This window comes from Drosophila willistoni (assembly GCF_018902025.1).
Source record: "Drosophila willistoni isolate 14030-0811.24 chromosome XR unlocalized genomic scaffold, UCI_dwil_1.1 Seg8, whole genome shotgun sequence".
Taxonomy (NCBI): Eukaryota; Metazoa; Arthropoda; class Insecta; order Diptera; family Drosophilidae; genus Drosophila; species Drosophila willistoni.
In genome coordinates, this window is record NW_025814059.1 from 1290816 (window position 1) to 1310222 (window position 19407).

The window sequence follows — 19407 nt, forward strand, 5'->3', positions numbered from 1 at the left end:
GTATGCAATTTATTATACCATATTTATGTGTGTGTGTGTGTGTGTGTGTGTGTGAGTGTGTTGAATTTGGCTAAGGAATGTTTAGTTTTTGTGCTCTGGCTAAAACTATTTCCTGATGAATTTTTTCATAATTGAAAAATGATGCCAGTTAAATTTTTGATGATGAAATTTTACATACATTGCATTTTGAAAAATAGTTCTGTCGAAATGCAAATGCAATTCGTTTGGTGTTTAAAATGAAATTTAATTAATTTTTTATCTTGATAGGTGACAAAAAAAAAAAGAAAAATAATAATAATTTCAATTAAAAATTACCGTAAATTATAAACAGTTGGGCAAATATTTCAAACAAAAATATGACAAATAAATGAAATAATTATATGAATTTGCAATATTTCAATGTATGAGCAGAACATCAAAAATTTCTAAAAAATTCAACTAACGAGTGCTTTAAGGGCTAGAGGGAGGAATTAACATTGGCCTAGCCGCATTGTTAATACCCTTGCAGATTTCTGTGTTACTCTCTTTTCTTCTCGAGGCATTTTTATGCCCAAAGCATGAGGCAAACTAATATCAAAGTAATGCAACTTTTAACAATATGCCTATATGATATAGTCATCTGATTTTCATCAAATTAGTTCGAATTATGGTTACTTCTAAACAAAATTGATGTTTTTCCCCCTTTTGGAAGGGTATATATGGCAGTGTAAAAGGCTAATCAAATAATTGGAAGATAATTTAAAAGAAACTTGAAGCAATTTTCATGTCATATAATTCCTTAGCCAAATTTTTAACAATTTCAAATTAAAACAAGTAATTAATATAAACAATTAACTAATGATTAAACTCTTCTTTGCTGTCCCCCCCTCCCCACTCTCCTATCTTCCTCTTACTGTAGATGGTAATGCAGCAAATGGTCCACAGCAATTGACACAAGCGACAAGCAATAATAATCTAAGCAACATTAGCATCAACAACAACAACAACAAGAATGCCACAAAGGATACTCTACTCAACAACAACAACAACAACAATAGCACAAGCAACATAAACAACAACAATAGCACACCAAGCAACAAGAACAGCATCAACACCAACAACAACAACAACAATAATAATAAATTCAGTTGCTCGAATCCATCGATAAATGGTCAAGGAGCCGGTGGTGGAGCAAACACCGATCCCGATATGATATCTCCAACAATAATGGCCAAATTTCTGGAAGATGAACTAAAAGCGAATGAGATCAAACATTGCGATACATGTCAATGCAATAAACAGGATCTGCAAGTCCTTGCCGATGTCTCACGTTCCTATACAGTGGCCACACAAACGCCACATCAATCGCTTCATCATCATCAGCAGCAGCAGCAGCAGCATGGCTCCACTTTGGCCAGCAGTGGCGCCAGTGAGCCGACGCCAATGGGCGCCCAGCTTTGTCTGCGTTGTCACAGCAATCTGAATTCACCCTCACGCACGAATAGCCCATATCTAATGAAATTGGTTAAGTCCAGTGATTCTGTAATTTCTGAAACAAAAAGTTCCGTCTCCGATCTCAATGATATGGATAAACTCTTTACACCGGCCAAAAAGGATGATCTAATGGTTAATCCCATATTGGGTCATCATAGACTATGCGAAAGAACCACCACTACAGCTGCCAATATAGCTGGTCTAGGGGTTGGAGGAGTTGGCAGTGGATTGGGCGGCGTAGGTGGTGATTATGGTGTTGGTAAGCTTACGGCCTCAACAATGATGTATCCGACAACACACTTGGGTGCCTATGCAGCTGAGAAATATCTGCTAGAGACCAGCAATCTTGGCCAATTGAGGAATGGCTATCAGCGTAGATTTCTCGATGGCGGTGGCACAGCATTGCAGCTGCTAAATAAATTTGAAAATGCAACAGTCACTAGCTCAGCCATTGCCGTGGCTCCGTCCACAGTTGCTGCTGTTGTTGCCGCTGCCATAACCGATGAGTTGCTCGTTGTCGAGGATGATGCGAGTAAACCATTATTGTCATCCATATCACAGGCGGGTGCCGAGTGTGATCCATTGTCTGGGTCGGCCACAAAGCTAGAGGATGTATGTGAGCCATTGCCCATGGCCAAGCCAATGGCGGCAACTAATGGTGGCAATCAAATGAAATCATCTGCCAATTCGGGCAGTGTTCAAAGTTTATGGAGCAATAAGACCAGCAGCTGTGAAGGAGCCAAAATGTTTGAGAATTTCAATAGGAATCTAATCAAAACGATTAAGGTAAGTATATGTCTTAGCTCTCAATGATTACATCTTACAACGCTTCCTCTCTCTCTTTTAAGGCGGAAAATCCTAAATATCGTGGACCACGTCTCTGTGCGATGCGCATCCAACAGAATGGTCAGAGCAACATATTGCTAGACAATCTCGAGTCCATTGAGACCTATACACCAGTTATCTATAAGCGACGTGAACGCCTACTCGATGAGGAACTCAACGATGGCAAGGATATCATCACCTCGAAGGACAGTAATGCTGCATCCGCTGTTGAGGCCTGGCAAGGATCAGCCACACCACATGAAACTGTGGCCCTGCAACCCGTACTCGAGCCCCAAATCGAGCAACAAGAGACTGAGAAAATGGATACCAAAATAGAGCCAATTGCCATGGCAAATAAACCTGGCGATATGCCAGGAGTTGGAGGTGTTGGTGTCGGTGTTGGTGTTGGTGTCGGTGTCGGTGCTGGTGTGGCAGTTAGTGGTGGGCAATTGGTTAATTCACCAAAACATTCGGCAAATTCCAGTTCATTAAGCGATGCCATCGATTATCAGGAGAGTGTTATGTTGCGTCGTCAGCAATTGAGTCGTGTGGCCGAATGGGTACAGCATAATACACAGCAATTGGAGCAAAGGTCCCTACAACAGCCGACTACCATAGCAAGTGATTCGAATTCTGGCACCGAGAGGCAGAGTTCGTATTCGACATTAGATCGCATGGATTCCATTTCGATAGAGAAATTATCAATGGATTCGGGTTATAAGACGACACCGCAACAAATAACAAATGGTTATCCAGATGTTGGTAAATCTACAGAGGATTCTTTATCACCTAAAACTGATATAACTAGCAATTCATTGCTCGATCAACAGCAACAGCCACAGATGCAACAGCAGCAGCTGCAGCAGCAACAACAGATGCAACAGCAACAACAACAACAACACATTACAGTTGCCAATGGTTCAAAGAAGGCCGAACTATGTACTACATATTATAGAAGAACTACACGTTCGGGTCTACCAGTGGCATATACCACAACCACCACAACCACATTGACATCATCGACGAATCCGATCGCCAATCCAATTCCAAATGCAGCCACTGTCGAGTCACAGCATTGCTCATCATCGGGTTCACCGTCTCTCATCTGCCCCGAACAGCCCACGTGTGATATACTCAACTATAAATATTATCCAAATGACACAGACAAGACCCGTTCGATTCAAGCGGAATTGCATACAACCACCCAGCATGTGGATATAGCCCAAATGGAATATAATGTCAAGCAATTTCTACTCAAACAGAATGAATGGTCCATGAGATCGGCTGGTGCTGCTGCTGCTGCTGCTGCTGCTGCTAATGGTGGTGGTGGTGCAGGTGCACCATCTATAGATGGCATAGATGGTATAGCTGGTGGCTCTCAAACTGTAAGCGGCTCGGCAGCAGCATCTCGTCTGGTTAGGCATACACGTCTCCTGGGTCCCGGTGTGGGTGAACGTGTTCGTATGGCCGCTCCTGGCGGTGCTGTGGCCAATGGTCAACCCGGCGTCCTGGCGCCGCATAGAACTGAAACGAATTTATAAGCAAAGAATAAAAAGTGAAAAACTGAAATGAATCCAAAGAAACAAGAAACAAGCAAAAAGAACAAGCAAACAAAAAGCAAACGAGTAAACCAAATTGTATTCTAGTTTAAATCAAGTTTAGAGCAAAAGTATGGGCAAGGGAAATTTTAGTTTGTATTAATCAATTGATCAATCTATATATATATACATACATATATGGCTAAGCAATGCACTAGATGTTATTTAAGTTGGGGATTATCTTATATACATATAATTATTAATATAAATGTATGCTAATAGCAATGATTTACTATGTGTACGATATATATACATACCTACATATACATATACATTTATATATATATATATATATATATGTAATACTTGAACAGATCTATTGTAATACACACACAAACACACACACCTAAGCTAGCCCAGAATGCTTCATACGCCCCAATAATTAGGCAGCTAAGCATATAGTCAAAGAGAGAGAGAGAGAGAGAGAGAGAGGGAGAGATAGATAAAGAGAGAGAGAGAGAGAGAGAGAGAGAAATTGTGGGTTTATGTGACGTTGGTTTTATGCCTAAATATATATACACTATATATTCGTTTCGTTCAAAATTGTATCCTTTCTAACCCTTCTAACCCGACTTTTGTGCCCTTCTCTCTTAAAACTATTTTCTAATATGGCCAAGTTAATGAAGCTAATGCAAATGTTGATTTAAGAGCTTAGATACACATATAAATTGGAGATTTTCTAAATGACCATCTAGGCCATTCATAATGAAACGAATGACACTAAAAATACTCGCTGTATTTGAATAAATGTATTATCTAGTGACTCACATCTCATAATTGCAAGACGTAACTCGTTTTCGTTTTTCAAATACTTGTTTCTATTAACACACTCAAAGGATCTAATGGGGCATTCATAATGTAACGAATTCTGCGAATAGGAATACAAATACTTTTTGTATTTCAATAATTGTGTTATCTAGTAGTGAAACAAGTGACTCACAACTCACAAGTTCAAGATTTCAAATACTTTATTCTATGAGTCCATTCAAACGAGTGAAATGAGTTGTCAGACCATTAGAAAAACCAAATGACTCGTTTTGGGCTTTTAAATAACTCTATTTCTTTTTCAAATATCAAATACTTTATTTCATGAACTTATTCAAATAAGAAAAGCGAGTTATCAGACCTCTCAAAAATCGAATGATTCATTTGCATTTTTGAATATACTCATGCAATGCTCTGTTATTTACTTTCGATTACTTATTCATAAGCACTCATCCAAACTTCGCATAGCTTCTTGGTTTTCCTTACTCCCATTTATCAAAAGTTATTGGAATGTAAACAGTATAGAATATATTCATGCAAATCTCTAGTTGAAATACACTTTTCTAGTGTTGGAAAATGTAGTTTGCAGCAAGTGCCGTAGAAATAGAAAAGAAATGCTAATGGAAAGCTACTAAACTATCGATTTTTAATGGCTACTCAAAAAGCGCAAAAACTACTCTTAAACTACAAACATTTCAAGTCTTCCAAAACAAAAAAAACAAAAACCAAACCAAAAAAAAACTACAAAAACTTTTTTAAACAACTTCAATGCAATCAATCAAATATTACTTACATTTCGCGAGTCTTCCCAAATGTTTTTTTTTTTTGTTTTTTCTATACAAACAATTTCACTTAGCCACCAACGTCACATAGACAGAGACAGGGACATACTAAGAGAGAGAGAGAAAGAGAGAGTAGAAAGATTTCCCTTCTTCAGCAGAACAGCTAATGATTAACGATTAATGATAACGATTAACGCTAAAAGGATAATGGATAATGAGGATAATACTTACACATATGATATTCAATATATGATTGATTTTTTTTTTTTTTTTGATGTCTGAATGTTAAAATATAAATGTAAACCACAATTTTCCAAAAAAAAAAACCCAAAAAACAAAAAAAAAACATATATACGATGTACCCCTAGGCTATATACATATATAATAATAATATACATATGATAATTATGCTATATAATGCAAATTTGATATTTGATAGAGTTCAAAAAGGCAAAACGCAAAAAAAAAATGTGCAATATTTTTTAGCAAAAAAAAAAAAAGAAGAGAAACCCAAAAAAAAAATCAAAAGAAGAAATTTTTATTTTTATAAAATGCGACCAAAATTGTATATTGTTTTTTTTTTTCTTGGATTTACAAATTTTTGTATATTTAGTTTATTTTTGTTGTTGTAATTTTCTAAGATTAATTTAAATTTGATAACTCTCCAGCTTATATACAAAGAAAACCAAAAAACGAGACAAGAAAATGATGATAAGTAAAAACAAAAAGAAAACTATAGCAAAAGCATCTAAATATATATATACATACATATATATATGTATATGTATATTATATATATATATATATACAAGTACTGTACCTTCTTAGTAAAAATTTGCAGCAAAACTGTACTCAACTCCTGCCCATTAGATGACCTTCATACAGATCGAACCTATAATCCTCTGCTATAATTGCTATATACCTACATACATACATACATACAACATACATATATATACATACATACATCATACATTTGGAATGAAAAGAAAAACGAAAAATCCAAGGCATATATATATATATATATATATATATATATATATACATTATGAACGTATCTGAACAGACATATGATTGTATAACCCGCAACCCACAACACTATTTACAATTCTATATAAATACATATATATATTCATATTCACATCAAGTATATCTGTATGTGTGAGTGAGTGAGTGAGTGAGTGAGTGTGAGCGACTGTGCGTGTGTATGTGTTAGCGATTGTGAGTTTGTGCTCTTCTCCAACTGCTCCTCCCCTCCAAAAAATATATATATATATATGTATATGTTTATAAACGGCTTCAAGAAATCATATTTATATAATCCATTCCTACCGTAAAGCTCTGATAAAAAAAATTTATATATACATGCCTATTTACTCTCAACTATTTACATGCTGATTATGATTACGATTACATTTACATATATGTATGTGTATATATGTGTATATGTATATGCATATGTATATGAACAATCTCAATTACTTTAACACTTTATATACACTGAGCAAAATGAAATGCTTCATAAATGAAAATGCTTTAAACTCTGTTATGTTTGGCCCATTTGTAAACGGTTAATTAGCATAAATAATGTAAAATCAAACCAAAAAGAATACTATTCAGTCAGTCAATCAGTCAGTCAGTTAGTCTTCTCTGTCTAACTAAGAACTAAACCTATTTAATCTAACCAATTAACTTCTCTAAGTTTGTTAAAGCAAATGTAACTAAAACAAACAAACAAACAAAAACATAAAAAAAAGAAAACAACAAAATCAACATAAAACTTAAAGACTTGAAAGACAAAAAACAAAAAGGGGGAAATAAAGCAAAGATATAAATGAAAATCAGCAAAAAAAACAAAAAAAACCAAAACTTATATTCGGTTTTACCACCTACTGTTTAATACTCTTTCTTAAGGCTACTGAGTTTTTTTGCTTTCTCACAAAATTTGTTGTTTGATTCTAAGTTAAAGCAATATTTAGTTTAAACTAACTTAAATTTTGTTCCATTCAATTCGATTGAATATTGGCAGGGATATACATTAAAGTGGTAATGCCTAACTTCTGAATGTCCTTATTGTAGTCCTTTTCAATTCGTCATCAAATGTGACATTATTGATCAAACAACACTTAATTTGCGTTGATAAATATAGCTAATCTCTCACCGATCCTTTTAGTGACTTTAAGTTTCTATAGTCAAGAACTACCGTTGGTGTAAAGGATATGCGAATAGATCTGTGGAAGCTTAACTTGAGGACTTTATTTCTTTTTTGAAGCTAAAAAATGATTTTAGATGAAATGTAGATATAATTTATCTGTTGAGAAAAGAAATTCCCTAAATTGCATATGTATAGAGTGAAGCCTCAATGTAAGGAACCTAAGGGAACCCACAATGGATTTGCTATAGGTATTTCAATAGATTTTTCCATGGACCCAACCGATAAACCGATTATTAGTTTCTTCAAGAGACTCAACGTTAATATATAACTTATACATATTGAGTTTTTGGCTATAAATGCGGATGATATTATATCATTAGCGGATTTAGGGATATAGAAATGAGGGAAATTTGCTCCTAAAAGTATGCAATAAGATGATAAAAATAACTGTCAAAGCAAACATTGCAATTTGTAATACTTTTCCAGCCCATTGCATACTTTAAGGAGCAAACTTCCGCCATATCCGTTATTATCTTGGATGATCTTTGCTGTCACTTTAAGGGTATTAAACAGTTCGTCTTTTGTTTGTTTTGTTTTCCTTAACACCTCATTCACTCCACCCCTTTCCTCCCACTTGTAATTCAGTGCTCAAAACATACGAAAACAAAAAAGAGAAAATTGAGAAACAAAAACGTGTTCCACTTAACCAATAACTGAAATATCAAAGACATATATATATACATTATATAAATATATCAATAAATAATTTTCAAAAAACGCAACCAAAACTATAAAACACTGCCCCGCCCTGCGCCGCCAGGCCCCGTAAAAGCATTCCGTTTCACATTCATTTTGCACCCTACTTCCGATCCCTTTCACACTTTTCTCCTTCTCCTACCCACTAGTCACTCAGTCCTTTACCTTTTAGTCTTAAGTAGAATCATTTTCAAACCTAACGCCTCTAGCCTCCCCCTCTTCGGACCCCGCTCAATCGTACAGTATATAGTATATATAAGGCAGCTTAAAATCGATAATTAGCGAATAGTACAGAATGAAGAAAACTTAAAAAAACAAAAACCAAAAACACAAACAAAAATGAAATGGAATTTCGCAAAAAAAACAAAAATAACATCAAATTAAACTAATGTTAGAGCAAATATTTCAACAGCTGCATCTTATACAATATAGACTTAAGGGATATTTTTTTTTTTCGCCGCCACCGAAAGCGGCAATACTTATATCTATAGCCTTATATAGATATATATATATGATTAATAAATATATAAATGTGTGTACATTTTGCGCGCCTAGGTTGATTGTAACCATTTTTGAGCTATTGAACCACCTTAATGTGAAACAAGAACAAAAAACCAAAACAAAAAACCAAAAACAAAAAAAAAACAAAAAAAAGAAGACAAAAAAGCAAAAACCAAAAATAATTAAAAATAAACATGGAATAATAACTTTTGAATAACATTTTTGTTTCAATTATTTAAATGGAAATGGAGGCGACTTCGAGTTAGTTTTGACTAAACAAAAAAATATTAAAGAAGCTGCAGTTCTTGTTTCTTCTTCTTCCTTTATTGCCTAATCAAACCGATCAGATTAAAATTTTGGGATCTGATGTTTTATATAAAAAACTATCATATTAGTAAATTTCATAGGGATACTCCAATTTCTTTATCTACGTTTTTTGCAGGTATCTGCTGAAAGCTTAAGAATTGCAATTTAGTTTCAGGCAATGAATAGCTTTGCGTAGAATAGATAGATAAGTCCAGCTGCTAACTGAATGAAAGCATTTTTATGCAGATATTGCATTTGTGATTCAAAAGTAAGCCAAAGTATGGAAAATGAATTATACTAGAAAGGCAAGATGCTTAACGTTTTCAGATGGAAATGTTGTTTATTCTAAACTTAAGTGAAACTAAAAGAAACTAGGCACAATCCAGACAATCATTTTGTCCATGTAATGACCATGCAATGGATATTTAAATTTCATTTCCTACTATTAAACAAATTCTGTTTAGAAATACTCCAAGAATACGTTTAATAGACTGTTTAAAAATGTTGACTATGCTTGTGAATTAATAAACGTTTATAAAACGAACGTAAGTTTTCATTTAAAGTCAATTGCGAATTTACAAATGAAATCACAGGAAAATATTTGTATGTGAGACCCAACAAATATTCATATAAACATATCAATCAAAAGTGGGTTTAGCTTTTTTAAAACCCAACAAAAAGGTAACTTTTGCAAATAATAAACTGCCATTATTTATTTTGTGTCCACTTTTTGTACACCAGAAACGACATCGACAAAGAATTCAAGGAGAGAAAAAAAATAACAACTGAACTTTGTTTGCAATTTGATTGAAATTAAATGAAAAAATGTCAAATCTTTGCCAGTAATACTTTCATTTTAATAAAATGAAATGCATTAGCCCCCGAGGGGAAAATTGTAATTCAAGCATAAAATAAATGAAATTAAATTAAAACAGTGATATCCACCAATGGTGTTGTAATAGAAGGAAAATATTGGATTGGTTGGGAAACTGAATCGGCAAACTGGAGAAGCTCACACGATGACCTATGTATATATGTATCATAGAGGTATGACTATGACATATTTCCATACCATTCCAAACTAGTAACAAAACCGATTTTTTAAAATCGTTTACAGAAAGGTAATGGATTGCCTATTTAAAGCTCGAATCTATACCGCAGGTTACGCGCAGTATAGTGCATTAATAGGTATATTAATATTCACATAAAGATTAAGGAAAATTGTAATAGCTTCAAGAACCAGTTGGGCTTTTAATTTGATGTATTTGGTTTAATCAAATTAAAAAGGAAAAATTGGGTAAAACTTTTATATAGGGAAAATATTTTAAGAGAGCAGAGCAGAGAACTGTTCCGAGTCACAGACGATGTGAGACTATTAGTTTTTGACATTCTGATGAAAGTCAAGGCCTACTTTAATGGTCGATGACGAAAGTGATGGCATACTAGATATCGATTAAAGTTAATCGATTAATATTTTGTAATCGATTTTTAAAATTCACGAGTGTTGCAAAGTCATCCGAATTATCGGATGGAATGTGCTTATCTAAAGTGCTGTGCGCAATTATAACACTTTAAAGTTAAATACATATTACAAAAACATTAAATGTTAATAAATCGTTATTATGAAGACATTGAAAAAATGAAAGTAAAAAAAAAGGCTGAATTTATAGTTGAAAACAGCCAGAATTCCCGCCTCCAATAGTTTCAGTATGTTTCTAATTTGATATTTTTAGTTCAATAGCATTAAAGAATCATAAAACAGTCGAAACAAAAAGTAGGTATAAAAAAGAGAGAATACACTTGAAATGGGGCAATTGTCAATCATTTGCCGATTATAAGCGGCTAAAATTACATACATTTTTCATTAAAAACTTGATAAACTGCGTGGAAGAGGGGAAGATAAACGGCTGAATTAATAGTTAAAAAGCGGAATTTCCGGAAATAAAATATTAATATTTACATAAATCAAATGGAAAAATACGACTGAGCTTTGCAATCTGATTGAAATTTCAAATCTTTGAGAAATCGTTCAAATCATAAGCCTTTGAAGGGAAAATTGAAGTTCAAATATAAAATGAATGAAATTAAATTAAAACAGTCATATCCACCAATGGTGTTGTAATAGAAGGAAAATATTGAATTGGTTGGGAAACTGAATCGGCAAACTGGAGAAGCTCACACGATGACCTATGTATATATGTATCATAGAGGTATGACTATGACATATTTCCATACCATTCCAAACTAGTAACAAAACAGATTTTTTAAAATCGTTTACAGAAAGGTAATGGATTGCCTCTTTAAAGCTCGAATCTATACCGCAGGTTACGCGCAGTATAGTGCATTAATAGGTATATTAATATTCAGATAAATAAAAAGGAAAATTGTAATAGCTTCAAGAACCAGTTGGGCTTTTAATTTGATATTTTTGGTTTAATCAAATTAAAAAGGAAAAACTGGGAAACATTTTTAAATAGGGAAAATATTTTAAGAGAGGAGAGCTGAGAACTGTTCCGAGTCATAGACGATGTGAGACTAATGATCAAGAATTTTAATGCTAGCTAGGAAAATTTATTTTTGACATTCTGACGGGAGTCAAGGCCTACTTTAATGGTCGATGATAAAAGTGATGGCATACTAGATATCGATTAAAGTTAATCGATTGATATTTTGTAATCGATTTTTAAGATTCACGAGTGTTGCAAAGTCATCCGAATTATCGGATGGAATTTATATACAATATTACAAAAACACTAAAAAGTTAGTAAATCTTTATTATAAAGACATTAAAAAGTATAAAGAAGGGTAAAATAAAGGGCTGAAACGGCAAAATTTATAAAGAAAACCCCAATAATTTTGTTCATAGTATAAAAAAGCATTTTCAGGTAGCCATATCTCTGAATTTTGGTGACTATGACCCAATTTAAGTGCTCCAGACTTGGACTTGTAGGTTTTTTTGGAGTCGCTTTAGCCTCTTAAACCCCTTAAGAAAAAAAATCGATATGAATGGAATAAATGACACAATATGGTCCTGGACCTATTTCATTGTCTCTAATTTATATGTAAATGTATGTGTCATGATATCATTCATAGCCTTGGAATGTTGAATTTTTGCCAAAAATTGAATGGTACTTATAAAAAACCGAGAGATATGCTCGATATTATATAGAAAAGTTGAGTTGATAAATCCAATAAACGTTCAATAGAATTATTACCATCCTCGTCACCATTAAAATCTTAAACAAGATTTTTTACTACAAATTGTCAATGATTGCTTAAAAACAAAAGACAGCCATCTCAAACAGATCTCAACAAAATTCTTTAGAATTTTACTTGTTTAATTTGCCGGAAATATAATTAGTTTTTCTTTTAATATATATTTAAAAAGAATTTCATGCACATTTTGATATAAGAAAAACAAAAAGACAAATGGGAAAAGTATTCGCCAGAAGATTGTTTAAATGAGCGAATACTTTTTTTCCTTTTATAAAAAGTTCAGTGAGACTTTTGGCAAACAAATTTATAATTAAGATATAGAAACAATTTAATGAGCAACTTTATAGCTACATATATTGTTAAAGTTTCGTTGTCATATTAATAATAAAAAAAAATTAAAAAAAACAAAAAAAAAACAAAAAAACACCTCAAGGAGGTCGGTCTTTAGACAATTTGCCGACTAAAAGAGTACAGAGGATGAATATTCAACACAGCCTACTATATGTATGTATGTAAGTCTGAATAGCTTGGTTTTTAGCCCAAGTTAATATGACAACACTTAGTGGCAAATTAGTTTGTCTTGGCCCTGCAGGTATCTGCTGAAAGCTTAACAATTGCAATTTAGCTTGAGCTCATGCATTTAGTTTCAGGCAATGAATAGGTTTGCCTAGACAGATAAGTCCAGCTGCTAACTGAATAAAAGAATTTTTATGCAGATATTGCATTTGTGATTCAAAAGTAAGCCAAAGTATGGAAAATGAATTATACTAGAAAGGCAAGATGCTTAACGTTTTCAGATGGAAATGTTGTTTATTCTAAACTTAAGTGAAACTAAAATAAACTAAGTCGCAGTAAAGCCTTAAAGAAATAGGATTGTTGTCCATGTAATGACAAAAGGTATAATCAAATATTGAAAGCAACGAAAAGGATCCGGGATATTTGAATTTCATTTCCTACTGTTAAACAAATTCTGTTTGGAAATGCTCCAAGAATACGTTTAATAGACTGTTTAAATTGTTGACTATGCTTGTGAATTAATAAACGTTTATAAAACGAACGTAAGTTTTCATTTAAAGTCGATTGCGAATTTACAAATGAAATCACAGGAAAATGTTTGTATGTGAGACCTAACAAATATTCATATAAACATATCAATCAAAAGTGGGTTTAGCTTTTTTAAAACCCAACAAAAAGGCAACTTTTGCAAATAATAAACTGCCATTATTTATTTTGTGTCCACTTTTTGTACACCAGAAACGACATCGACAAAGAATTCTAGGAGAGAAAAAAATAACAACTGAACTTTGTTTGCAATTTGATTGAAATTAAATGAAAAAATGTCAAATCTTTGCCAGTAATACTTTCATTTTAATAAAATGAAATGCATTAGCCCCCGAGGGGAAAATTGTAATTCAAGCATAAAATAAATGAAATTAAATTAAAACAGTGATATCCACCAATGGTGTTGTAATAGAAGGAAAATATTGGATTGGTTGGGAAACTGAATCGGCAAACTGGAGAAGCTCACACGATGACCTATGTATATGTGTATCATAGAGGTATGACTATGACATATTTCCATACCATTCCAAACTAGTAACAAAACCGATTTTTTAAAATCGTTTACAGAAAGGTAATGGATTGCCTATTTAAAGCTCGAATCTATACCGCAGGTTACGCGCAGTATAGTGCATTAATAGGTATATTAATATTCACATAAAGATTAAGGAAAATTGTAATAGCTTCAAGAACCAGTTGGGCTTTTAATTTGATGTATTTGGTTTAATCAAATTAAAAAGGAAAAATTGGGTAAAACTTTTATATAGGGAAAATATTTTAAGAGAGCAGAGCAGAGAACTGTTCCGAGTCACAGACGATGTGAGACTATTAGTTTTTGACATTCTGATGAAAGTCAAGGCCTACTTTAATGGTCGATGACGAAAGTGATGGCATACTAGATATCGATTAAAGTTAATCGATTAATATTTTGTAATCGATTTTTAAAATTCACGAGTGTTGCAAAGTCATCCGAATTATCGGATGGAATGTGCTTATCTAAAGTGCTGTGCGCAATTATAACACTTTAAAGTTAAATACATATTACAAAAACATTAAATGTTAATAAATCGTTATTATGAAGACATTGAAAAAAGGAAAGTAAAAAAAAAGGCTGAATTTATAGTTGAAAACAGCCAGAATTCCCGCCTCCAATAGTTTCAGTATGTTTCTAATTTGATATTTTTAGTTCAATAGCATTAAAGAATCATAAAACAGTCGAAACAAAAAGTAGGTATAAAAAAGAGAGAATACACTTGAAATGGGGCAATTGTCAATCATTTGCCGATTATAAGCGGCTAAAATTACATACATTTTTCATTAAAAACTTGATAAACTGCGTGGAAGAGGGGAAGATAAACGGCTGAATTAATAGTTAAAAAGCGGAATTTCCGGAAATAAAATATTAATATTTACATAAATCAAATGGAAAAATACGACTGAGCTTTGCAATCTGATTGAAATTTCAAATCTTTGAGAAATCGTTCAAATCATAAGCCTTTGAAGGGAAAATTGAAGTTCAAATATAAAATGAATGAAATTAAATTAAAACAGTCATATCCACCAATGGTGTTGTAATAGAAGGAAAATATTGAATTGGTTGGGAAACTGAATCGGCAAACTGGAGAAGCTCACACGATGACCTATGTATATATGTATCATAGAGGTATGACTATGACATATTTCCATACCATTCCAAACTAGTAACAAAACAGATTTTTTAAAATCGTTTACAGAAAGGTAATGGATTGCCTCTTTAAAGGTCGAATCTATACCGCAGGTTACGCGCAGTATAGTGCATTAATAGGTATATTAATATTCAGATAAATAAAAAGGAAAATTGTAATAGCTTCAAGAACCAGTTGGGCTTTTAATTTGATATTTTTGGTTTAATCAAATTAAAAAGGAAAAACTGGGAAACATTTTTAAATAGGGAAAATATTTTAAGAGAGGAGAGCTGAGAACTGTTCCGAGTCACAGACGATGTGAGACTAATGATCAAGAATTTTAATGCTAGCTAGGAAAATTTATTTTTGACATTCTGACGGGAGTCAAGGCCTACTTTAATGGTCGATGATAAAAGTGATGGCATACTAGATATCGATTAAAGTTAATCGATTGATATTTTGTAATCGATTTTTAAGATTCACGAGTGTTGCAAAGTCATCCGAATTATCGGATGGAATTTATATACAATATTACAAAAACACTAAAAAGTTAGTAAATCTTTATTATAAAGACATTAAAAAGTATAAAGAAGGGTAAAATAAAGGGCTGAAACGGCAAAATTCATAAAGAAAACCCCAATAATTTTGTTCATAGTATAAAAAAGCATTTTCAGGTAGCCATATCTCTGAATTTTGGTGACTATGACCCAATTTAAGTGCTCCAGACTTGGACTTGTAGGTTTTTTTGGAGTCGCTTTAGCCTCTTAAACCCCTTAAGAAAAAAAATCGATATGAATGGAATAAATGACACAATATGGTCCTGGACCTATTTCATTGTCTCTAATTTATATGTAAATGTATGTGTCATGATATCATTCATAGCCTTGGAATGTTGAATTTTTGCCAAAAATTGAATGGTACTTATAAAAAACCGAGAGATATGCTCGATATTATATAGAAAAGTTGAGTTGATAAATCCAATAAACGTTCAATAGAATTATTACCATCCTCGTCACCATTAAAATCTTAAACAAGATTTTTTACTACAAATTGTCAATGATTGCTTAAAAACAAAAGACAGCCATCTCAAACAGATCTCAACAAAATTCTTTAGAATTTTACTTGTTTAATTTGCCGGAAATATAATTAGTTTTTCTTTTAATATATATTTAAAAAGAATTTCATGCACATTTTGATATAAGAAAAACAAAAAGACAAATGGGAAAAGTATTCGCCAGAAGATTGTTTAAATGAGCGAATACTTTTTTTCCTTTTATAAAAAGTTCAGTGAGACTTTTGGCAAACAAATTTATAATTAAGATATAGAAACAATTTAATGAGCAACTTTATAGCTACATATATTGTTAAAGTTTCGTTGTCATATTAATAATAAAAAAAAATTAAAAAAAACAAAAAAAAAACAAAAAAACACCTCAAGGAGGTCGGTCTTTAGACAATTTGCCGACTAAAAGAGTACAGAGGATGAATATTCAACACAGCCTACTATATGTATGTATGTCTGAAAAGCTTGGTTTTTAGCCCAAGTTAATATGGCAACACTTAGTGGCACATCAGTTTTTCTTGGCCCTGCAGGTATCTGCTGAAAGCTTAAGAATTGCAATTTAGCTTGAGCTCATGCATTTAGTTTCAGGCAATGAATAGCTTTGCCTAGAATAGACAGATAAGTCCAGCTGCTAACTGAATAAAAGAATTTTTATGCAGATATTGCATTTGTGATTCAAAAGTAAGCCAAAGTATGGAAAATGAATTATACTGGAAAGGCAAGATGCTTAACGTTTTCAGATGGAAATGTTGTTTATTCTAAACTTAAGTGAAACTAAAAGAAACTAGGCACAATCCAGACAATCCTTTTGTCCATGTAATGACCATGCAATGGATATTTGAATTTCATTTCCTACTATTAAACAAATTCTTTTTAGAAATGCTCCAAGAATACGTTTAATAGATTGTTTAAATTGTTGACTATGCTTGTGAATTAATAAACGTTTATAAAACGAACGTAAGTTTTCATTTAAAGTCAATTGCGAATTTACAAATGAAATCACACGAAAATGTTTGGGTGTGAGACCTAACAAATATTCATATAAACATATCAATCAAAAGTGGGTTTAGCTTTTTTAAAACCCAACAAAAAGGCAACTTTTGCAAATAATAAACTGCCATTATTTATTTTGTGTCCACTATTTCTACACCAGAAACGACATCGACAAAGAATTCTAGGAGAGAAAAAAATAACAACTGAACTTTGTTTGCAATTTGATTGAAATTAAATGAAAAAATGTCAAATCTTTGCCAGTAATACTTTCATTTTTATAAAATGAAATGCATTAGCCCCCGAGGGGAAAATTGTAGTTCAAATATAAAATGAATGAAATTAAATTAAAACAGTCATATCCACCAATGGTGTTGTAATAGAAGGAAAATATTGAATTGGTTGGGAAACTGAATCGGCAAACTGGAGAAGCTCACACGATGACCTATGTATATATGTATCATAGAGGTATGACTATGACATATTTCCATACCATTCCAAACTAGTAACAAAACCGATTTTTTAAAATCGTTTACAGAAAGGTAATGGATTGCCTATTTAAAGCTCAAATCTATACCGCAGGTTACTCGTAGTATAGTGCATTAATAGGTATATTAATATTCACATAAAGATTAAGGAAAATTGTAATATCTTCAAGAACCAGTTGGGCTTTTAATTTGATATTTTTGGTTTAATCAAATTAAAAAGGGAAAACTGGGAAACATTTTTAAAACATTACAGAAAGGTAATGGATTGCCTCTTTAAAGCTCAAATCTATACCGCAGGTTACGCGCAGTATAGTGCATTAATAGGTATATTAATATTCACGTAAAGATTAAGGAAAATTGTAATAGCTTCAAGAACCAGTTGGGCTTTTAATTTGATATTTTTGGTTTAATCAAATTAAAAAGGGAAAACTGGGAAACATTTTTAAAACATTACAGAAAGGTAATGGATTGCCTCTTTAAAGCTCAAATCTATACCGCAGGTTACGCGCAGTATAGTGCATTAATAGGTATATTAATATTCACGTAAAGATTAAGGAAAATTGTAATAGCTTCAAGAACCAGTTGGGCTTTTAATTTGATATTTTTGGTTTAATCAAATTAAAAAGGAAAAACTGGGAAACATTTTTAAAACATTACAGAAAGGTAATGGATTGCCTCTTTAAAGCTCAAATCTATACCGCAGGTTACGCGCAGTATAGTGCATTAATAGGTATATTAATATTCACATAAAGATTAAGGAAAATTGTAATAGCTTCAAGAACCAGTTGGGCTTTTAATTTGATATTTTTGGTTTAATCAAATTAAAAAGGGAAAACTGGGAAACATTTTTAAAACATTACAGAAAGGTAATGGATTGCCTCTTTAAAGCTCGAATCTATACCGCAGGTTACGCGCAGTATAGTGCATTAATAGGTATATTAATATTCACGTAAAGATTAAGGAAAATTGTAATAGCTTCAAGAACCAGTTGGGCTTTTAATTTGATATTTTTGGTTTAATCAAATTAAAAAGGGAAAACTGGGAAACATTTTTAAAACATTACAGAAAGGTAATGGATTGCCTCTTTAAAGCTCAAATCTATACCGCAGGTTACGCGCAGTATAGTGCATTAATAGGTATATTAATATTCACGTAAAGATTAAGGAAAATTGTAATAGCTTCAAGAACCAGTTGGGCTTTTAATTTGATATTTTTGGTTTAATCAAATTAAAAAGGAAAAACTGGGAAACATTTTTAAAACATTACAGAAAGGTAATGGATTGCCTCTTTAAAGCTCAAATCTATACCGCAGGTTACGCGCAGTATAGTGCATAACAGGTATATTAATATTCACATAAAGATTAAGGAAAATTGTAATAGCTTCAAGAACCAGTTGGGCTTTTAATTTGATATTTTTGGTTTAATCAAATTAAAAAGGAAAAACTGGGAAACATTTTTAAAACATTACAGAAAGGTAATGGATTGCCTCTTTAAAGCTCAAATCTATACCGCAGGTTACGCGCAGTATAGTGCATTAATAGGTATATTAATATTCACGTAAAGATTAAGGAAAATTGTAATAGCTTCAAGAACCAGTTGGGCTTTTAATTTGATATTTTTGGTTTAATCAAATTAAAAAGGGAAAACTGGGAAACATTTTTAAAACATTACAGAAAGGTAATGGATTGCCTCTTTAAAGCTCAAATCTATACCGCAGGTTACGCGCAGTATAGTGCATTAATAGGTATATTAATATTCACGTAAAG

At 32.4% G+C, this 19407-nt stretch overlaps 1 protein-coding gene across 1 annotated transcript; it reads left to right on the plus strand.

Moving 5' to 3' along the window:
• The first annotated feature begins 1039 nt into the window (after positions 1 to 1039).
• Positions 1040 to 3881, plus strand: LOC26528893. Its single transcript, XM_023177605.2, has 2 exons — positions 1040 to 2259; positions 2322 to 3881. Exons 1-2 carry the CDS (start codon positions 1189 to 1191, stop codon positions 3837 to 3839), a joined length of 2589 nt encoding a protein of 862 aa, XP_023033373.1. The 5' UTR covers positions 1040 to 1188; the 3' UTR covers positions 3840 to 3881.
• The last annotated feature ends 15526 nt before the right edge of the window (positions 3882 to 19407 follow it).

Excerpts from the sequence above, each read along its gene's own strand:
- LOC26528893 (XM_023177605.2), top strand. The coding sequence starts at position 1,189 with ATGATATCTCCAACAATAATGGCCAAATTTCTGGAAGATGAACTAAAA. Across the intron at positions 2,260-2,321 it reads ATCTAATCAAAACGATTAAG|GCGGAAAATCCTAAATATCG; the intron begins GTAAGTATATGT and ends CTCTCTTTTAAG.